We start from the raw sequence: 22,716 nt of genomic DNA on the forward strand, positions 1-22,716 counted from the left end.
TGTTACATAATAGCTAAATTATTAAGGCTTCGGTTTGTGTTATCCACCTCAGCTTGATAATAATTTCCGCTATCATGTTCTTGGGGGGGGGGGGGGGGGGGGTGGAATTGACCTAAAATCTAACTTGGCCCTGAGGCTTAGGGAAACCAAACAAAAGAAATAACATCAAGGTCAAAGGATGAAGCGATAATTCCTTTTTCGTCATTCCCCTTAACCTCAGAACCAGTGCAAAAATGAAAAGGGCTTTGTGATGGGCTCTGTTTGGCATGCTCCAGTAGTAGTTGGCACAGCATGCAAGAGCGAGAACGTGCACATAGACAGAGAAGTAGCACCCTATTATTCTAGTGCCTGCTACCCAATTTACGAAAAAACTGAACAGTGAACGGAAACTGAAACACATTTAAAAGAAGGCAAACAACAACAGTTCAAAAAGAATTAGTATTCATTTTTATTACTTAATATTCTAACACTAGTTATAATTTACTTACTCTTTTACTTCTCGCCTAAGAGAAACAGGTTTAGTTATTTTGCTGTCAGTTTAGAGAACAATGCAGTACAAACCTTAGAAAATAAGAATGTCACTAAAGGACTAGCATGATGGTTGCATTAGTGAGCTTTTACGTGGAGATAAGAAAGGAATTGGCTGCTCTTCTGGGAAAATGCCTGACCAACACCATTGTTGCTAGAAAACTATTGAATAAGTCGAATAAAAAGCGTGCATACAAATGATTTGTTTGCTTACATTGGTTGGCCCAGTGAGGAAAAAATTAGTCACCTTCACAATTATTATTTGGATTTAACGTAACACCTAATCCAGTGTAACGACCCCAAATAACTGCTGTGAAGGAGATGAATAAAGTTGAATAAGCTTGTTCTCAAGGTCTCTCTTTTTCTTGCCAAGGGACAACAAAGAAGGAAAAGAAAAAGATCCTGGAAAAGAGTTTCAAAATGATTCTAGTCACTGAGCTTTATTCCCTTCCTTTCCCATTGTTTTGTATTGGCATTAGAACGGTCTGTTTACAAATCCTGACTTTTGAACGTTCTTGTCCCCAGCACCACATGTCCCTCTTAGCTGACAGAATCTGGGGCACGAGGAACAAGTGGCTCTGGGGACCCGTGATTTGATTTGCTAGATTTTAAACAAAGAGAATTTAAATATACCCTCAGTATAGAGACATTAGTAAGTTGTTGCAACATGCTCTAAAATTACAGCTTGAGATTATTTTCTGCACTCAAAACTCTCTCTCATTAACAATAACCTATAGAAACTAAGCCCAAGAAAAATCCCTCTAAACAAATATAACTCTAAGGCTTATATTCAGGAATTCCCAATCCTTCCCCTCCACGTTGTATAGCATATTCAAGTCAACATTACATATCAAAATGCGGCCCAAGTTTTGACAGACTTGTCATTGCTTTAGCCTAGCAGTCACGCTGTTAAAATACAAAGGTAGAAAAACGTTATAGGTAACATGTCAAAAAAGAGTCTTGAAAGTGCCAGTAGGTTAAAATAAGGGAAAATCGACACATTACAAATTGTTCTGCTAACAAACAACTTCTCAGAATCTTCAGTATTTATCAATGCCCCCTTAGTAGCTGTGTATAGACGAGCGTTGCGAGATGACACAACAGCCGTGAAGGAGAGGAGCAAGTGATTAGTGTCCAAATTTTCTTAGCTAGTCAAGCTGGTAAGCTATGAGAATGGAGAAACGGAATTCTCCCACAAAGAATTTACAAAGCAGTTAAATTTAAGATGAGTTTCAAATTAACTAAGAGATTAAGGAACTATGTCACATTTTGCTTTGTACAAAATTCCATTCTAAAATCAAATGGAAGCTTAAAATAACAATATTTACTAAGTTTTTAAAAAGAGCTACCGTAGTAATGAACAAAATTAAAACTAGAAAGAACAAGATTGGGAAAACCACCAAGGACTATGAGCAATTTAATCAAGCTCTTCAAATGTGACATAGCTCCTTTAACCACGAGGGAGGGCTCAGTCTGCTCAGTCTCAGAAACAAGTGCCACCTTTGGCAAATTTTGGTAAGGCATTCATAAAGTTACCCATTTCTACTATCCAATCAAAGAACAGCACAAGCACTGGAGTGTACCTCAAAAGGTGTCACGTCATTACCATGCAGTTGCTTAGCAACTTAGGGACAAACACTGCAGGCTCAGTCTGGCCTCAAAGATCAGTGAGAGTTCACCATCAACTGGTACTTGTTCCTCGGACTATGCTGTTTATAGCATAAAATCTACTAAGTAGATTTTTCATCAACAAAATAATACAAGCTAAACATCGAGCTTAGAGCACACACATTGGACAAACAGAACAAAATAATGGATATACTTACACTTACTAATAATTTCATAATTTGCAATATTGAAGAATTTAAAAATAAAATTTTCCATGTCCATATATTTACAGCATTTGTGATAATTTACGCTTGTGTAAGTATTCATTGTATGTAAGTTTCAATAGAAAAAATGCATATAAATTATTTAATCTGTTGGTGTGTACTGTTTCTACTGTACAATACACAATCTTCTCACATCATTTTCATATTCCTCGTCATCACTCGCCGAGTCCGGCGTTTGACCATTGAAGTTGGGAAGAAATGTTCGTTCATCCAGTCCATCCTGCTCATAAAACAACATGTACGGTGAATCTTTCTGGAGCTTGCCGCTGTCACATTCCTGAAACAAGGCAAGATAACTCTTACACAGCCTGGGCAAGTTAAAGACATAACAATCACATATTCTTTAAACTATCATTTACAATCAATTAGAAAATGCCCAACTGGCCACGTCACCATCAACACTAGCCTCCCAGGAGTGAAACATGATTGCCCCTAAGAACGCCTGCATGGGAGGCTACATCAACACAGAATTGACAGGTCCACTAACAGAATCTTTTACTTAAGGGGCCTTTTTCTCTGATTGGTTTTCATCACATATTTGGATTTTGCGTACACTCTGATTAAAACATAGAACGCTGTGTTCTAAATGCTCATTTTAAAGCGTGTGAACAAGCCAACATTCCAATAATCTGACACCTCTGGAGAACCACAGAGGTACCCACTTACAGATTAGTGCATTCTTGAAGTCCCTTGTGTAATCAGATGCCTATCATTTTTTATGACATTAGAAACACAACAGTATCGTTTTCCAACTTACCTTGCAGCTGCTGTCGTTGTAACAATACCATCTGTTGTTTGGATTGTGAGCGTAGGAGATGTAATGTCCTCCACCCAGCACTCCTGTGTGACACTGAAGCAATTTACATCAGCAACAGTTAGACAAACATTATTGTCACTGTTTATCTTAGCAGTGTAATGAAGACAAAGCTGCTTTTTTTTTCAAGAAGCCTATTATACACTTGTCATCATGGCACTTCAGCTTATGTCCCAGAAAGGGTTTGACTTGAGCTTAACTGATTAACCATGAATAAACTGAATTGATAATCACTTTCTCCAGCCACTGACAAGCCTCCTTTGCATACGTCCTTTGGGCTCGCAACCAGTTTCTCACCCACATGGGGGAGAAATGCGTGACAAGCCCAAAGAACGTATGCATCACAAGAACTTATAAATGTTTCACACAATCTAAATTGACAAGTAGCTTTTATGGCATAAATAATATAAAACACTGGTGCTTGTTAAATAGCACCAGCTGTATAACATACCGACATAGCGTAAATCCTGTAGGTAGGTGTCTCTGTCTGTGAACCTTCACTCCTTGCAGCTGCTAGCACACTTCCACTGTGACTTCTCTGCTCGTCAGCAGAATCTGATCCCGTGGCATCAGCAGTAGTGGCAATTTCTGTTGGAGTGCAAGGTGACCTCATTTCTGGTGTCACTTCTGGATGGACTTTGGCCGAGTTAAGGCTTAAACAGGAGGAATGGCGTGAGGGAGGTTTGCTGTTTTGATTGAGTTCAACTTGACTTGAACTTAGTTCCCCGGATGAACTCTGGGAGGAGGACTCCTACAAAGAAGTGGAAACATTGATTGGAAACAAGGAGTGGAAACATTGATTGCTGCAGCAGCAGCAGCAGCAGCACATTCTCTCCATTAGGGACCTTCACATTGAACTTCAAGTACAAATACAAGAATGACTTTTCAGACACATGACCTAGATAATCAATTTTACATCAACCTTGTTCCCAGAACCTCTCTATCTATTGGTTAGGGACAGGGAGGAGTGAGGGATCTGGGAGCAAGATTCTGCAAGATACTGGTAGAGAGAACGTTCATTCCTCCTCAGTTGCACATTCAACACAGTTAACCATGCTTACTGAAGTAACAGAAGTTGCACGACATGTCCAGGTGAGAAAAGCGATTTCTACATGACGTATAGGAACAAGTATGGCTTCTTAATGGTGTATCATTAAATGTTTCAAATAACCCTCTTCCCTCTTGTGATTGTGAGGTTTGGCTACTCTTTGTAGCTGGCCGTTCTTGCACTATGGTTAAACAACAGCAGCAACCCAATCCTCTTGTGTTACTATCACGATAGAAAAATGTTTAGCAAGGCCAGGTAAATAAAGGATTACCTCACTTCCCTGGCGGGATGTTTGCTCTCTAGTCTCCCCAGTTTCCTCTCTGTTTGTGCCAGTTTCCTCCTCGGTGTCTTGCTCCTCGCTACTCTTAACGTTAACAGTTGTGACTCCAGAATCACAGTTGCTCAATGAACTGTTCGTGTTCAAGGTTTGCTTTGTTAGGAATGCTGAAGGATCGAAACCTTCCATAGGAAACTGCACAATTTTATTAGATTTTACCCAGTGTCCATTAACAAACTGAAAGCGCTTCAAATGGATAATCTGCAAAATGAAACAAGCCATGTTTAAGGGTTCTGCTAATTCTCCTTGCTGATTCAATCTTGTTCCCAGAGCCTGTATCCCCCTTGAGCAGCAATCAGGAAATGCTTTGCTCTCGGCAATTCAAAAACCGGAACCAGGATTTCCTGGTTCCAGTTTAATTGTGCGTGTGCACTGGTTGTGGACGAAATGAACAGGTTTTCAACAGCCAATCAGATTTGGCTGTCTTTTTGGAGGGCTTTCAGTCTAGCCCAGGGGACACAATTCTTTGTGCCGTCCAAAAGGATCACAGCCTCTAGACATGAGATTGTTGCTGATTTTCATACACTTCAGTCTTTTAATGTTAGTTCTGAGAATTTGATAATAGACCAAAGTAATATCCCCTGGTTGATGACTATCTTGATTTTTGTTTTCTGTCTGCTTCAGCAAGAGGGAAATTTATCACTGCCCTGAGTTCACTGTTTATTTACAATGATAAAATTACCAGAATAGGAGGTAAACTCCAGATATCCAGCTTCTTTACTGCTAATCTGTGTTTCTTGCATTTGTTGCAGTACCTGCAACAAGAAACAGAAATAGATAATATGTTGCTATGTCTTTGGCTGTGTAAAGCAAAGCATATGCCTCAAACTCCTAATTATTTTTTTTTAGTTTATCACATCACCGCACCCCTAATTCACTGTTTACTTACACAAATTTGCAGTGTTTTTACAGCTATTCTATCAAACACAAGGTACGCACCATAACTCATCTTCTCCAAGCTCCTCCTCTTTGGTAAATGCTCTAAAACACTCATACAAGTCGATGGGCTCTGTTTGCAGTTTCCTGCTTCTCTCCACACTCTCATGCTCAGTGGATACTTTCTCTTGTGAGCTCTGATATCTTAGATGCAGTGTGGTGGGATCCCACTCAATAGCTATGTATGAACTGCTGCAGCCAAATTCCTGTTCACTGCATTTTATCACACAACCATGACAAAACCTATTGAATAAAAAACATAATACAGAATGAAGATTATCTTGTCATAACTTGTAACTTGTCATAACATGGCATTTCTAGCAATTGCAATCCTTTCAAGACAAGATGACGACCCTTTCTGCTGTAGACTGTGAGCTAACATAAGCGCCGAATGGCATAATCACGTATGCGAGTATGCTGATGCATGTGTTTTGAAGGTTTGTGAATGAGATGAAAATTCTTTGGTTAAACAAGGAAGAAAAAACCAGTAATGTATCATGGTTCATTCAAAATTAAACACAAATCGGGACAAAAATGTGAAGCATATTGTTTCAGTGACTTTTTCATCTGTGCATCCATTCTGGCGTCATCACCTCTTCTACATGAAGAACTTCAGGGAAGAGTAATTTAGGAAATTTAATGACAAGTCACAGCGCCAAAGTAATGCCAATAATTTTCCCTATCACAGTAGTATCAGCAATTCTCACCTCCTAAGCAAACAAGTGAGAACAACAAAAAAGAATTACTTTGTAAGGTCTATTTGTTTTACCTGTACCACGGACACCAAGCACATGTGAGGCCATCCTTCTGAACTGCCCGCAGCTCAAAGGGAAAATCACCGGCATCCCTGAGGAGAAAAATTCAACAATGTTGTTAGCTGATACTGATTATTGCATTTCATAGCCATAAAATGGATTGTCAATAAGGAAATAGTACATGCAACACAAGGATGCAGAGAAATTCAAGACTTTACTTGTCAGCCACGTACATTCATTGAAATATGCAAAATTTTAGTTGTAGAATTTCTATGACCAACTAAATAATGGTGGCATCAAGAAACACAATACAAACATGGCAAAAAAGCTGTTTTCACACAGAAATTAAGATGGTTTCGGCACAATTTTCAAGCAATATGGGCAAAAATAAAGTTACCAAAAAGACCTCTTAGCACGGCAACAGTTTTAGTACAGCTAACAAAAACCTGCCAAAAATTTAGCACTCAAGCTGACCCCGCGAGAGAAAAATGGATTTGAAGTTGTCTTTATTTCAGTTAAAACGGACGTCTTGCGCCAGTTCAAAACAAAATGGCGCGCGTTTAATACATTTTTTCGAGGTTTGACTTAAATTTTTCTCGAGAATGCTTTAGAATTTAATTGCGGGGTCACTAAGACAAATGAATTTCGATGAGATCTTTTAAATAGTATACAAAATGTTGTCGTGCAATGAGTAGATTTTTGGTACTTAATTTTCGCACTCATTGTTCGAACTTTCGGCGGAATCCGTCTTAAATGGGAAAAATAGCCATTGCTGGCACAATTAACAAGTCCCTTTGAATTTTACTATTTGTTAATGGCGGATAATACCCTTCTATAGAGTAAACAACCTTTTCCAGCTCAATCAATCAATCAGTCAATCAATCACTCAATCAGTCAGTCAATCAATCAATCAATCAATCAGTCAGTCAGTCGATCAGTCAATCAATCAATCAATCAATCAGTCGATCAGTCAATCAGTCAATCAATCAATCAATCAGTCGATCAATCAGTCGATCAGTCAATCAATCAATCAGTCAGTCAATCAATAAATCCATCAAACCTTTATTCAGCTCAACTTACCCGTCCTTACAGTTTGTGTCCCCTGGTGCTGGTGGGCTAAGTAGCCTGGCCACCTGGGTCCAGACTCCCTCATACAGATCACACTGTCTTGTTTTGGATGAGCATGGTACAATTATAGGAATTCCAAATAAACCAGGGCGGTTCTTTTGCGGTGAAAGGAAATATGCGTCTAAACGAATCTGAACAAGAAAAAAAATTTAACCTTTGACTTCAAAAAGGATATATTTATGTGCATCTTAGGAGCGCATCTATGCCAACTCTCCCACATACAAACCAAATCTCCTGGTCTCCCGTACAGGTCACCAAATCTCGGATCTGAAGGGAACTGCTTGAAATATGTGTTTTCGTGCTCATTTTGGTCAATTTGGGGGAATTTTTTTTTAGATATTTAATGCATTTTGTGGTTGAATCAATGGAGTATTTTCAACTCTCTCGAGAAGAGGTATATTCAGGTCATATTCAGGTGGCTAGCTTATAGGGGACTGCAGAAAAAGTTCTTCATATTTTATGCAGTAAAAGCACACAAAGTGACTTACTGTTTTCCTGTGCATTGCAACAACAAATCCACTAAAACAGCAACCCAAGTAAGGTGAAGGACCCGCTGTTGGAGTTGAAGAAAGACTAGAATTCCTGGAATTGGCATCCGCATTTCCAGGTACAGACAGAGTTTTACGATTTGGAGAATTTTCCACACTTAAACTGATTCCAGAATCAGAGTTTGAAATATAATGTGCTTCAGTTAATTCAATTGACGAGGATGAAGACGAGGACTTCCTCAATGTTCCAGTCAAACTAAAACCCCCTATGCCGAACTTGGGGCTTATTCGTCTCCGAATTTTTGGGCTCAGTTTTCTAATTGGACTAGAAGAACCTTTCTTTTTGTTCTTCTTTCCTTCTGCAAACCAATCTTCTTGTACTCGCAGCCGTGTTTCACTGTCTTCTGAGCTGTTTTCAGAGTTTGTTCCCGAAGATTTGCTTCCTTTTCTCTCTGCGTTATCACTATTTGATTCATTGTTACAAATGGCTGGAGCAGTTTCACAGTTTGTATCCTGGTTTGCAGTCACATCACAGCATTGTTCTTGAGATTCTGCAGAAGATGAGTTACACGCAACCTTTTCCTCCTCTGTGCTTGGAGTTACAGAAGAGCTGCATTCATTCTCACAAGTAATTGTAGGGAGTGGGATCTCATAAGCATAAAGTATCCCAGCTAGAGCAGTACGGATCTTCTGTAAGTCAGACGGTAGACTCTGTGTCGAGTAGGAAACATTTATAGTTAACAACACCTCAAGCCATAGCAAGTCCTATGAACTTTGTTGCCTCTTTTAGCTGCTGCCTATCTTAATAAATATTATTTTATTTAGCATTACCTGTCCAACACATCAATGTCAATTAGTAAACAGAAACAAACATTGACAAACTTCTCATCTATTTTCATGCACACTTAAATGATTGAAAGTTTAAAATAAGCCCTTCCCTCTCTCGATCATCAAGCAAAGTATCAACTCATTGAATGTTAAGTAGAAATAGTTTACTGAAGAAAGGAAATATGGTACATTTACATTTTAGCACTGACAATAAAACCACTGTTCCATATAATGTGTTACCTTAACAGAAGCTCCAAATATCTCAACGAGGAGAAGCTGTGAGCAAACCAGCCCACAGTACCTGGACAGCTCTCTCTTCACATCTTTGTATCTGTCATCATTATTTAACAGCAAACCATACTTTGTGGGCATTGAACCCTCAAGGTGAACAACTAAATAAAAGCAAGAAACAAAGACACTTTTAAGCAGATGTTTGCTTCCATAAGCTCCTTTATCCCTCACGTTTTACTGTATGTGCAATCTTGTCCACAGAGGCCGCAATCCTTCTGGTCTGTGCCAGGGATCGGAACCTCTGGGCTAATCTGAAAGCTTGCCACAAAGGTGACCGAATCTGATTGGCTGTTGAAAACTTGTTAGTTTCATCACCATCTCTCTGGAATCAGGATTTCCTGGTTCTGGTTTTAGATTAGCCCAGAGTGGAAGAGTTTCCTGACCACTAGTCAAGGGGAATGCAGGCTCTGGGAACGCGATTGTAATGTTTGAAGCTAGAATAATGGTTAAAAGGTATACACAAGCTTACCGATAACTTCCACATAGATTGAGTTGTCCATAGGCAGAGGTAAAGAGAGGAATGTAAACGGGTCAAATCTAACACTGATATAGCCACACTCCAAACATCTGACTTGAGACTTGAGCTGCAATAAAATATCACACAAACCGGCAGATGACATACCCATAACATGAAATATCTTGTCTAGCCTACAGTCAGTCCAGTCACTTAAATAAATTGTACAACAGAAGATAATACAATTAAGATAACAAAAGAAAATTACCTGGCCTTGAAACAGGTCCACGACAACTGACTGATTTCTCTTCAGGTGGTTATCCCAAGCCTACAGGAGTCACAAATAACTTGTAACAAGTGACAGCAATTGGAGTCTAAAGGACAGAATTGTTGCATTGAACGTATTTCGATTAAAAGACCAGGAAAAAAAAGATGTAGGGAGGCATGCAGTAAAATGTTAAAAATGTACCTCATGTGCTACTTCTTCATCTGGTCTGCCATCGCTGTCCTTGAGTTCCACGTAAGGTTTCAGATGAACTCTACAATCACATGACACAAATCAGGACTCAGGACTCAGATTGCCACGTGAGACATGGCAGAACTAGTCACATGAAACATAGCAGGGTTGTCCAGCCTACTTTGCTTTAGTGGTAACAATTTCCTGTGTCACGCCTGATGTATTAACTAAACAAAGTTAAACCCACCTGTTTAAGTCCTCATGTAAACCATCCAAGAGAAATGACAAGAATTCCTTCCAAAATGAAACAACAGATGAATATCAGAATTTTCTAAGGAGACAAGCGTGGCCGAGTGGTTTAGGGCGCTGGTGTTGTAATCCGGAGGTCCCCGGTTCAAGACCTGCCCTTGCCACTAGCTGGATTTGTTTCTCGGTTGTCCCGAGTTCAAATCCTCGACCACGCTTTGTATATAGCCAACTGGTCTGCCTCCTGCCAGTTGGGATTTTTAACCTTGTTATGTTCATTTAAAAATTATTTGTTTCCTCTGTTTCAGTGGCATGCCTGTAAACTAGCTATCTCGTTGAGATATGAAGCTAAGTGCATGACCACTATAAACATATATTTATTTATTTTTTTTATTTTAACACTATTTATTACACTAAACATCATCCAACATGTGCAAAAACCAAGAAAGACATTAATCAGTTACTGAAGCAAGCTACCCTACAAAAAAGTCTGAGTTTCCATCAGAAGTTGAAGCTATGAAGAACTTCCTGCTATGTATTACTAGTACTACACCTACATGTAACACACACATTATGTAAAACCCAAACCATTATTTTGCTGACCTGAGAATCATGTTGCTGAAACCCATTAAATCTTGGTGCATATCTTCCTATCGTCCACTGAAAGAGAAATTTGACAAAGTTACTACCTACATGCACGCTCTTGCAATATATTACTTAAGATAACAGAAGAAATTAAAGGACTGAATGCAAAGAGATTCTATGGACACTTTTTGCTAAGAAATTTGGTACGGGAACATAACAACCCTCCAAGTTAAGACCATTTTAGTCGCCATGGCGACTAAAATTTTGGAGCTGGCAACTAAATTTGAACCAAGGTCGCCAGCCTGGAGACTAAAATTATGAGGAATGATTGAAGGCATCAGCTTAATTTGGTGACTAAAATTTTTCACTGGCAACCAAAACTTGAGTAGTTGGTGGCCAAATGGCCACTTAGGAAAAAAGTTAACTTGGAGGGTTGAATAAGAACATTCTACTATGTACATCTTACCCTCAGTTTTAGAGGTGCCAGGCTGCGAGAGCTACCACTCCAAAGATCTTGAGTAAGATCTCCATAACGACGTGCAATGTGCCCTTTCATACCCAAGGGATTTGTCCTTTGAAATAAAATGAATAAAAACAACTTACACTATCAAAATTGCAATCAATATATGACATCCGATCCGAAGAACATTGTTAAAAATAAATGGAAACAACTGGCTGTAGGAAAAAGCAAAAGATTCATTGTCTTCAATCAAACCTCCATTCTAACTGCAGAATCCTATGGCCCTGACAAATAATATCGTGTACAATTTCTAAGTTGCAAAGAGTGCTTACCCACTGAAATTGTTGCCCAAAAAATGAATGACAAAAAAATATTAGGAGTGGACACAAACTGTAATTCTGTTGCACACAATGTTCAGCACAATGTTGCAGTATGAGTCTCGGCCTTTAGTTCAATCAATAAACAAATCTATACAGTCAACTACCACTGTAACAGGGACCCTTTGGACCACAATTTATAAAGAAAGTCCACAATAGCAGGAGTTATTTCCAGTAATTATTATTCTCCAGGAATGCAACTCCTGTCCATAATAATGGGGTGTCCATAGTAGTGATGTGTATGCAAGGCAGGAGTTGACTGTAAAATGCAGCAACTGCAGCAGCAGCAGCAGAACATACCTGTTTAGTTCATATAAATGACACTTGTTAGTGAAGTACTGTGTCAGGGGCTGAGTATTACTGAGACACTGTAGTGCAGAGTTCATGAAGCATGTGTTACCCAAGTTGCTGAGTCCTGTGGCTCCCTTCTCTGTGGGTTCTACAGAAAACGATTAATGTTTGTGAAGAACTAAACTGCACTGTAAACAATATTAAACAAAGATTCTAGAACAGTTATTAACTACAGGACTCCAAAACAATGATTTTTGGCTGTATAACCTACTTGGGCTCATCACAGACAACTGAAGATAAATATCTCTTATACATACCCTTTTATCCCTGCACTAATAAATATTTCATTTCATAGCTTCTTTGAATATCAGGTACATGTACTATACACGGTTAAAAATATCGGTATCAAGCAAATTGAGTTCCTTTGGTAGTCAAACAAATTGCACAAAAAGCATGCTCATCTGTATTGCCAGGTGAAGTGAACTGCTGCTGCAAACTCATACCTAGATTTAGTTTTTCTCTGAGACTTCTGTTGTTTGCTAAAGAGGACATCTCTTCTGGCCAGCTCATATCTCTGTTGCGAACTAGACAAAGAAAAGCAAAGTTGTTGCAGTAATGGGGCTCCACTGTATTTAGAGGGATAACAATTCTTTTTGAAGCGTCCATCACTGAATCACAAAACATTTTCCTTCCACCAACCTTCAATAAGTACAGGATGGTTGTCTGTGATTTCCATCTTTTCTAGAGATGTATTGTCTTCCTCTAGAAGTCTCAGTTTATTCTGTGGAAACAATCCAAATGTGAAGTTACACAGACAGTCACTCTAGGGCTGCAAAACATTCAGATGCAAGACAGTTACCCTTCAACCTGAGAAGAGGCAACGTCCACAGCCTGGCCTGCATTAAAATGACTGAAGAGTGTCTTAAGTGTCTTAAGGCCAGTTTACACTGCACAATTTGTCGGCCTGATTTGGCCCAGATTTGATACGAAAAGGACTTCACAGTTAAAAATCAGCCTGATTTTTAAAAATCTGTTGCAGGGCTACGGATTTTGAAAATCTAGCCTGATTTCAACCCTCCAATTTTTAATAAGGCAAGAAAGGTTGGGCTGACAAGTCGCAGCGTGTAAATTTGCTTGGAACAAGTTGTTGCCAATAAATCATAGCATGTAAACCAGCCTGACTTTCAGCCCAGCAGTTGTGTACTTTGTATTTTACCTCATGCGCATTATTACTTTGTTAGTAATACATAATTGACCAATCAGTCAATTTGTTCAGCTTGCACACATTCTACTGTGCATACCTCATCCTCCATACTCCAGAGCCTCATGTCTTCTGCACGAATTCTGAGTCTTGCACAAAGATAGTCATAAACCTGAAAACAACACAAGCCAATGCAATGAGACTGATGCTTATCAGTCAGTGACACAATCTACTTCCAAGAAAACTCCAGTGAACTCACAATTTAATGTTCCTGCGAGGGCAAGAGTTATTAGGATTGTAGCAAGTAACATCTGGTCAAAACATAAATCAGTATAGACTTACCTGTTGTATGGTGTTCATTCGACTGAAGGCTGCCACGTACGCCAGGTACTTCTTGGGAGGGGCATGAGGAGTGGTAAGAGAATTGGTACCAAACCCAAAGGTACTCAATCCAAATCCTACCCCAGTCCATGTCGTGATTCCACCTCGTGTGGGGGGAGGAGCATGGCGGAACAGTCTCAGGCTGATTGGATACAACTCTAACTCTGGAGTGGGGTCACCATTTGTAGGAGTAATGACCTGTTTAACAAACAAACCGCTCATGAACAAGAGGGAAAAAAGTGATTCTCTTAACAATTTTTCACGTAACACATTAAACTGTTTGTACCTGCTAACACACTTGTGACACCTTTTGCATGTATCGCCCTTCTTTAACCTTGAAAATATTAAACACCCCACAAAATTCAAGAAATTAAAATATGTCACAAGAACATGTGCTATTATATTTTCCTCCTGATCAGTGAATAGAACTTAGCAAAATAAAAAATAAAACATTCTACTGTCATCCTGGCATCATTGTCAAGTAACCAGTAAAATAGAAAGGTAATGTTAAGTTTATTTATACTAAAAACTGCCTAGCAGGTAGACATAAAATTTTTTGAGCAAGGTTGCCTACCGTCCTTGGAAGAGCTGGTCCTCCTCCATACCACTGCTGAAGAGCTCTCCACACAGGCTCAGGGATGATCTCAAAATCCCTTCCTCTACATAAAGGGATGTTCCGTTTTAACTTTCCTCCCTCCCCAGTTAAGATCATCACCTAAAGTGAAAAAAAAAATACTGACTTAGCTCAATATAATGCAGTTTAAAGTAGCCTAATCTGCAAGGAATATTGAGTAAAGAAACAGTACAGAAATTATTAATCAAGGATAATTTCTTCCCACTCTTAAAAAAGATTTCATAATGTAAAAAAAAGTTGGCAAGGAATGAAATAAACACTGATTACAGCTTCACATGCAAGACTGTTACTTAAGAGTTTGAAGTTATAGCATCCAAACATTCAGAACTTGACAAAATAAAAGAGAGTTTAATATTTGTTGGCGTTTCTTTAACTCGGTAAATTGTTTTAACTGATTTGCAACCCAGTTAAAACTCCCTTGGTCATCTTTACCCGATGTTTTAAAAAGACCTATGCCGTGTGACATTTTTAAACAGAAAATTAAGAACTTTTTAATATTAAAGTACTTTTAGCTTTTTTATTTTTAGAACATTAGTCTTAATTTTTAGAACATTATACTTGTAATTTTATATTTTTACCTTTTTAACTTAATTGATTTTTAACCTTGTAATTAGTTTTATTTTGAGGGCCTCCCTGAAAAGCACTCCATATGACGGGAGCCTCCTCTTGAAAAATTATTATTATTTATTTATTATTATTATTATTATTATTATTATTATTATTATTATCATTATCATTATTATTATTATTATTATTATTATTACTATTATTATGTTCTCTTGGTCATACTGTTTAAGAGTTCTGGTTGTGAAAAATTGCTACAATCAAAAGCTTGGGCTTGAAAAAAAATATTGAATAATCACTGATTAATGTGCATTACGGATCGGCGCCCATTGAAACGTGTCGCCCGGGAAAAGTGGGGTACCCATGACGTTTTGCGGGCACCAAGCCTTGAAAACGAGACTGCAAAAGCTGCCGACAGTTTCGGGTTTCTTTAGATCCTGAAGTGACAAATTCCCAAAAGGGAGTTGAACGCTATGCCCCTGAGTCCTTTAGAGGACAATGCCAATTGTTTGGAAGTGTCGGCAAGCTCTTTTTATCGAACAGTTTATGCAAAACCTCGTAAGTAATATTTCACGACCAAAATTCGTTCAGCGCCGTACACATCGTGCAAACTTTGGCAATCCAGTTTGTTTTCAGCAACTTTCCAAGTCAATCTTGTTGTTTAAAGCTCGGATTTCTGTGAAGAAGGCAGGTTTTTATGTCAACAAGTGAAAGCGGTTCTTAACCGAATGAAATTTGCCACGCGATACGCAGGTCAAATTTTAACACGAGTTTTGCATAAAGTTGTTTATATTTTAGCGGCCGATTACACGTGAATATCGAGAACGCACATTCCAAGTTTTGTTTGAGGTTTGCTCGCCAAAAGCCATGAAAATATCTTTGTGGTAGCGAAAAGTTCGACGAGAATTATTGTTAAGTTTAAAGCGTAACACTTTGGAAAGAAGGCAACCGAATATTTCCCGGCTCTCGCCGCTTCGGCACGCGTTGTAAACAATTTGCCGCTTTAACTTGCTGCATGTGTTATTTACTTTCATTTTATCGGGAAACCTTATTTAAACCGATTAGAAATCATTTTCACAAGAAAGATAACAACTGTTTAGAGAAAGGGCAATCGACAGAGTGAAAATTTCACCGAGCAAAGAAGTAAACAACAAATTTCTAATCGCTAAACTGTCTAGTAGTGGCGACTGACAATTAAGTTTGCCTCCCGGGACTAACCACAAATTACCGTCTATTATTTCCGCCGTCTTAGCAAAAACAATGGTCGAGAAATCGACCTACACAGGGGATTACTTGATTGACAATACGTTAGGCATGCTCTGTGTCTAATTTTAAGCTTATTTGCATTTTCCCGTGCGACGCTTTTCAATGGGCGCGTTTCCGTAATGGTCACTACTTCCACCACACTACACGATGATGATGATGATAATGACGACGATAACAATAATACATTATTAAAACTATGAGATGTCAGGGGGCTCACCTTCCTTGTCTCAGGTTCAACAAGTGGTACATTATCAACAGGACCAGGCACTTGAGTGTTGCAGACCACTCCTTGTGAACAGTGACCATTCATTGCACCAGATGGACTAACTGTCTTGTTACCAGGCTGGTTGTACATTGGATGGGATTCACGTCGTCCCAAGGTTCTTGTTTTCAAACTGTTGTCACTGCTCCAAGCTTGTCCCGGGCCGCTATGGGATAGTGGACTGGAGGAAACTACTTGATTCAGTCTTGCCGGAAGTGTACCATTCTTCCGCAAGTTACCAGTTGACGATCGTCTAATGTAAGGCTACAAAACATGAAACAGGGATGCTAATTTAACGAAATGAAAAGTGGGCTCAACCTTTATCTGTAACAGGTTAAATTTGTTTCCAACCTAGATTAATCTGCTTCAACCTGAAGATAACACTTTTACAATGACATAAAATAACTTGAGTTCATTAAAAGGAAGTCCATTAGAATTGTTATCTTTAGGTTGAAACAGATGAAACTAGGCTGGAAATGGATTTAACCTGAAAACCAATTTAACCTGCAACATATCCACCTCACTACTATCAACTAATTAAAAGGTCCTCCAAGGCTTTTCCTTCCTGTAGATGTATTAATTGTGTTGTGGTTTAAATTTCCCTATAATAAGTTAAATTATTTTCAAACCAGTTTGGTTTTTAATGTGTCTTTACGGTGATTTTCAGCCAAGTTTCATTCTATTTGCTATAGCTTCCATTTAATTAACCACTCTTACTTTACAAAAGATGCAAACGAACCTGATAACTGACATATTCTTTCCAGATGCGCCACCAAGATATAGCGACTAGATACCAGATATTGCCTGGTTTGAGCTCATGTTGGTACTCACGCTCAAGCCACCCTCTGTATGGAAAATAATAGCATCATCAACAGGGTAAGACAAACAGTTCTCTGTAATGCTTTCTCTCCCTCTCTAGCTCTTGCTAAATTTCTCAACATTGATGCTTAAAATGTTCAAAAGCTTGTGTCAAAAAATTGCCTGATTCAAGGGTACACAAAGTGGAGAAGCTTTTGCTTGCCCTCTTAACATCAATCACAAAGAGAACTGAATGGTTTTGCCATACCTTACAACTTGAAGTTCAACTTCTCGAGTGATTGGCTTTAGGCCCAGAACAATATGACAAACCTAAGAAATACACATGTAATAAAGTAGTGTTAAAATACTTTTGTGTTACTGACAAAACAGAATTTTTACAAATTTGCGAAGAAAATTTGGCCAATGGGGCCAAAAGCCACTGACATTACTTCTTTCCAAATATAAGGCGGCTCTGAGACCCTTTGACCCCCGCAAAGAAAGGACGGGGATAGGGGAAAATAAAAAAAAAAGAAGCAAAAAACGCCGGCAACAAAATAAAAAAAACCTAAAAAAAAATTGCAGCAAGGTGCATTATACAGGGTTCATACACTTTTTCAGGCCAAAAATGTTCAAGGACTTTTCTTGGAAATTTAAAGGACTTTTTTTTACAAAATTTACCCCAAATCAACGATGTCCAGTCTGTTGTGCCATTGATGTGCTTGCTAAAGAACTAAAAAAAAAACGCTTATTTTGGCGGTCTTCTCATTTTCTTGAAGCCTTTTGACGTTCAATAAAAAAATCAAGGACTTTCAAGGACCGAAAACCAATTTCAAGGACATTCAAGGCCTTGAATTTTTATTTTGAGATTCAAGGACTTTCAAGGACTTTCAAGGCGTGTGCGAACCCTGATTATAGTTTAGCATACTGAATGGAAGTCTGTGATCTGTTAACTTCTTATCACTGACCTGTACCAACAGCTTAGGAAACAAATGAGAAAATCTGCGTGTTGATGCCCATTCTTTGTACTCTTCTAAACTGATCTGGCCATCCTATGATAATAAATCACATACCAGTCAGCTGTAGTTTCTTATAGGAAGTAATTTGAAGGTATGTTCTTTTATTCTTATTAAACAAGCCACCACCTAAATGGGGTCCTACTTTTAGTTTCATTATAAAAAGTTCTACCTCCTCCTTGCTACAGTCACTCAAGATTTCAGTTGCCATCAAAGAAACATCCTTGTCCCAAATTGTACTTGTATCCTGCACAAAAAACAATAAATAATAATTAAAACAATAATAAAAAAAGAACAGCATAACAACAGCTAGAGGTAAGTAAAAATGTGTCTCTCCTTAAGGCTCAGTTCATCCTAAACAAGAACAATATTTAAGATTTGTACTTCTCTCAATACTAGGCTAAAGTGGAAAATCAACCATCATGAACACTCTAGCTTTACAAAATAGAGTATTTTTTAGTCTAAACTTTTGTTCCCACAGTTGTCATAACATTTAGTTAGCTTGTTTGGTTTTATTACCTTTTCTCCAGCATTTTCTTTTCTGATTTCAATAAGAGCTTTACACATAACTTCAATTTCACTTCTTGATAGAAAACCATCTCCATCAGAATCAAATACCCTAAAGCAGACTACAAATGAAAACAAATGTCATCCAAGGTACCTTAACATTGCATATAAACAGTTATGTAATGTAATCTTTATGACCAATACCACGGCAACTGTACATCACAGTAATATCACTAGGTATCTTAAGTAGCAGATTCAGTGCTTTAAGTTATTTATGCGTCTATCTTGTGATTGATAACAAATTTCATATAACATGTAGATCTATAATGCAAAGAATAGTGGGAAAGTTCTGAGTAGTACAAGAATTATGAAATGAATAATAAGCCAGCATTTGTTAAATAATCACTCACACTTTTGCCTTTCAGCATTAGATCCTCTACAGCACTTGGAGATACCACAAGCTAACTCACGAAAATCAATGTGACCATCTTGATTTTCATCAAAAGCATTAAACAGCCCTAAGATGGAAAAACAAATTCAAGGTTAACCCCCTAGCATTTTAGGAACCACCTATGGCATAGCCCCTTGAATAGCCAACTTAACCCCTGTCAAATGTCACTGTGTATAACTACATGAGATTACCAAAATGAAAAGTTGCAGTTAAGATTTATTTACTACACACCTTGACATAAACACTGTGGAATCGGTGGTGACACTAGTGGAGTGAAGGTATCCAGATCAAATTTACCAGTTTTCGTCGCAGACTTTAACGTCCAATACCTTTTCTCTAGTTCCATAATATCTGTCTCTTGTACTAGAACAGTAACAAATTACATTAGACAATATCTTAATCATTAAATCTCAAGGTCCTTAAAATGTCAATAATACACTGTCACATAGTCAGGTAACAGTAAGTACAGAGTCTGATCAAACACTACAAATCACAATCAGAAACACAAGGTGATTCTTTAAGGTAAACTTCCATTTGCAACTTGTAGTGTTTGTATGGATTCTTGTGTTTCAGACTTCAACTTTGTCGTAAGTGTAAACTAACCCTTGATTATACTGTATTTTTAGTTCAAGACTAACTAGATTTACCACTGGTGAAAGAAAACTCACAACAGAGTACATGATATATATATACACTCCTGTATTTGATGGTTTGAGGGATAATACAGACAGATTTCTTTACCAGTCGCATAGCAACAAGTAAAATCTCCACATGTATTTTGAGTCAAATCATCAAATAAGGGATTTATATTCATCTGCTATCTTATCCTTGTATTTTAAAATCTTTTATTGTCCAAAATTTGGTCACTCTGCTTTGTGTGGTATTGCTCTCACCCCATGCAGACACATCAATTTAAATTTGCTCTCTTCTAGACCAATCAAAGCAGCATGGTTCACACATGTAATACCATCCGAAATATTGTGTATTAGTCTTGACTTTATATAGACAATGATGTCATAGTTCAACTGACAATAACAACATAATACACCCAGCACAGGCAAACTCCTATCAACTAATTATTAGAGATACTAAGCTATTTTGCCACATAACTTACAATGGGTTACACTAGAAAGCGTCTGGTAAAATGTGGGCGTTTCACTGCTATCCGTCAACTGAATGCTGCAACCATTACTGACAATAAGCAGCCACCTGGTGACCGTGGTTACATCAGGATTCCTTAACAACCAACTGGAAAACTCTTCAAATACCAGTCGATCACACTAAAAAACATGTTTACAAATAATTATTATTATAACCAAACTTTATTTCAATCTTTTAGTAATGCAAAGAGCAATAATTAAATTTATTGAAGGTTGGCATATATCAGGGGTATCTCCAGTCTAAACGAAAAAAAAAATGCCTTGCAGAAACCTTTAACTTAATTTCAAATTTTATTTTATCATTGGTTTCCAAGCAAAAGATGTTACCATAGCAACAGGGCAACCTCACTCAATAGACCATATTCGTATTCTTGGTATTGGACTGGAACTAGCTTGCAATGGAGGCTAATGCGGGGAATATCATTAAAAACGAGCTTCATGTCATTTGCATTTGAAAAGATTACCCGCATTAGCCTCCATTGCAAGCTAGTTACAGTCCAATACCGAGAATATGAATAAGGTCTATTGAAGAAGGCTGATTTCCTTAGTCAAAAGCTCTATATATTTGCTGATATTTCAAAGTACAGTTATTAAATATGTGAAGACAAGAACTTTCTTGAGTGATCATAAAGCTCATTTTTTGTTTTTTTTTTTTTTATATTTTTGTTTGTTGTTTTTTTTTTCAAATAGAGTAGTAATATGAATGAAAATATTTCATTATCTGCTGGAAATCAAATAAACTTGTAATTCTGGACATTATTACACAAGAAAACATTGTTTAAATATTTTCCAATATCACAAAGAAATGTTTTAAGAAGTGCAGTCCAAGAGAATTTGACATAAAACGCAAACAAGTGATCATGTACAACTATCTTTGTAACTGAGTGCAATGTTTATTATTATGTTTTTCTGCAATTCTTATCATTGTGTGGTATATTGGCATGCTATTTAAATTATACAAAGTAAGTTTTTGTAGCTTTGATGCAATTGAAGCAGTTAAGTTAGAACAAATTCATGTTACATAATTTGAATCATATTTTTCCATCTAAACAAGCATGACTTACAAGTACATCATATGATGAAGGGTCAAGGATGTAAATCACTATCTAGAAATAATTACTTTAATCGTCTTGTTACCGGTTGATTTGAATAATCTAACAAAATTTTTTTCCGTTTAAACATTTCTTGGGAAGATGGCTTCCTATGAAAGTACAGTTAAGTAATGTCATGTGAACAATTCTTAGCTGAACATACAACATGAAGCTTAAAAGAACTCAATAACTTAATACACTTGTACAACTTTGAATACATTATATTAAATACCGTACACTTATTTCAGTGCGTTTCAGTTATCTGCAATGTCCTGTTGAAACACTTTAAAGTATTCACCCAGGAACGACAACAAATAACGTCACGTATTATGCATAAAAACTGTTAAAGAGCCAGGGATTACCTGAGAGAAGCATTCGATGACCGCCTGTGGAATATTGCCTCCGTCACAGGCCAAAATTAAACTTTCCATATTATCTTTGTACACGAACACTCCGTCGGTTGAATAAATATTGAAAATAACTGCAAAGAAGAACGTGAAACAGTACAAAAGATGACTTATATTTTGTTGGTACTAGATTATTAGGCGAGACAAAACGAATCATGATTTATTCAAGCTTTGTGGATACCAAACATATACCAAACTTACATTTTATCTTTTCTTCACGTGTGCCTCGGGTCAGCAGTACAAGACCACAAAGCAAATCTCGAAACGTTATACCCTTGTTTGTACCACCAAATGCTGTGTAAATTTGCTGCAAACAAAAGACAATGTTTACTAAGATACAAAGATATAAAGTAAAGAGATTAACCGAAGGAAATGAATTAGGTTTTTGATGAACTTTATCCCTTACCTCAGCGACTTTGCTCGGAACACCATCACCAAGTACTTCACGGGCAAACACTGTCTGAGGCATAAATCCACTCACCCCAGAACAGCGTTTGAACGCCAGTCTCAGGCGTTGCATTTCATCATCAGTTACTAGACAAGTTTCGAACAAACAAAACGAAAATCAGCTGAAATAAACAACGAAACTTACTTTGACCTGGCAAACAGGTCTTTGAATCGTGACCTGAAAACCTACCTCTCTTCGTCGCTTCCTCGTAGGCAAGGAAGCAAAGTTTTGACTCCCTAAGACCCATAATGAAGTAGTCTAACAACTCCTACATGTTGCCGAGGTTGTCGTTGTCCTGATAAAAATTATTAACAACAAGCATTGCACCTTGCAAAGCCCTGATCTGAGAAAAACACACACACCTTCCTGATTCCTGCTCGTGACGTTCAAAGCCTCGTTTTGGTGTATGACTCCTTCGCGTTGCTGTGGCACTATGGGTAACATAGTTACGCGGGAAGCTTCCGGGGCCAAGTGAAATGTGAGTCGAGTCACGCTGTGATACAATATGAAACACTTGGTTGATTATCAACAGGAAGTTGATCACGTAAAGCACAGTCACTGTGCGTAAAGGAAAGCTGACGTTTTGCAATTTGAGAGTTAGACCCTCGAAAGGTGTAC

At 37.9% G+C, this 22,716-nt stretch overlaps 1 protein-coding gene across 1 annotated transcript; it reads right to left on the reverse strand.

Annotated features, from left to right (window-relative positions):
- Positions 1-419: 419 nt before the first annotated feature.
- LOC144646696 (ubiquitin carboxyl-terminal hydrolase 32-like) lies at positions 420-22,483 on the reverse strand. Its single transcript, XM_078506369.1, has 35 exons — positions 22,288-22,483; positions 22,057-22,184; positions 21,852-21,957; positions 21,606-21,724; positions 20,107-20,272; positions 19,224-19,355; positions 18,952-19,059; positions 18,554-18,663; positions 18,207-18,281; positions 17,987-18,070; positions 17,290-17,351; positions 16,963-17,068; positions 16,179-16,487; positions 14,072-14,212; positions 13,459-13,695; positions 13,217-13,288; positions 12,615-12,696; positions 12,419-12,499; positions 11,925-12,063; positions 11,254-11,359; positions 10,806-10,862; positions 10,204-10,250; positions 9,969-10,038; positions 9,768-9,827; positions 9,515-9,629; positions 8,995-9,146; positions 7,927-8,637; positions 7,391-7,569; positions 6,325-6,402; positions 5,559-5,798; positions 5,302-5,374; positions 4,554-4,820; positions 3,686-3,985; positions 3,178-3,270; positions 420-2,697 (listed from the first exon to the last, which is right to left on the reverse strand). Exons 1-35 carry the CDS (start codon positions 22,343-22,345, stop codon positions 2,527-2,529), a joined length of 5,034 nt encoding a protein of 1,677 aa, XP_078362495.1. The 5' UTR covers positions 22,346-22,483; the 3' UTR covers positions 420-2,526.
- Between the last annotated feature and the right edge of the window lie 233 nt (positions 22,484-22,716).

The sequence above is a fragment of the Oculina patagonica genome, chromosome 3, assembly GCF_052425735.1.
Source record: "Oculina patagonica isolate OP01 chromosome 3, crgOcupat, whole genome shotgun sequence".
Classification (NCBI taxonomy): domain Eukaryota; kingdom Metazoa; phylum Cnidaria; class Anthozoa; order Scleractinia; family Oculinidae; genus Oculina; species Oculina patagonica.

Bases quoted from the DNA above. Each gene is read 5' to 3' on its own strand.
- LOC144646696 (XM_078506369.1), bottom strand. From the start codon at position 22,345: ATGGGTCTTAGGGAGTCAAAACTTTGCTTCCTTGCCTACGAGGAAGCG. The intron at 9,828-9,968 runs GTACATTTTTAA...TGACTCCTGTAG, and splicing joins ATGAAGAAGTAGCACATGAG to GCTTGGGATAACCACCTGAA. The intron at 7,570-7,926 runs GTAAGTCACTTT...TTTCTTGTTCAG, and splicing joins TTGCAATGCACAGGAAAACA to ATTCGTTTAGACGCATATTT.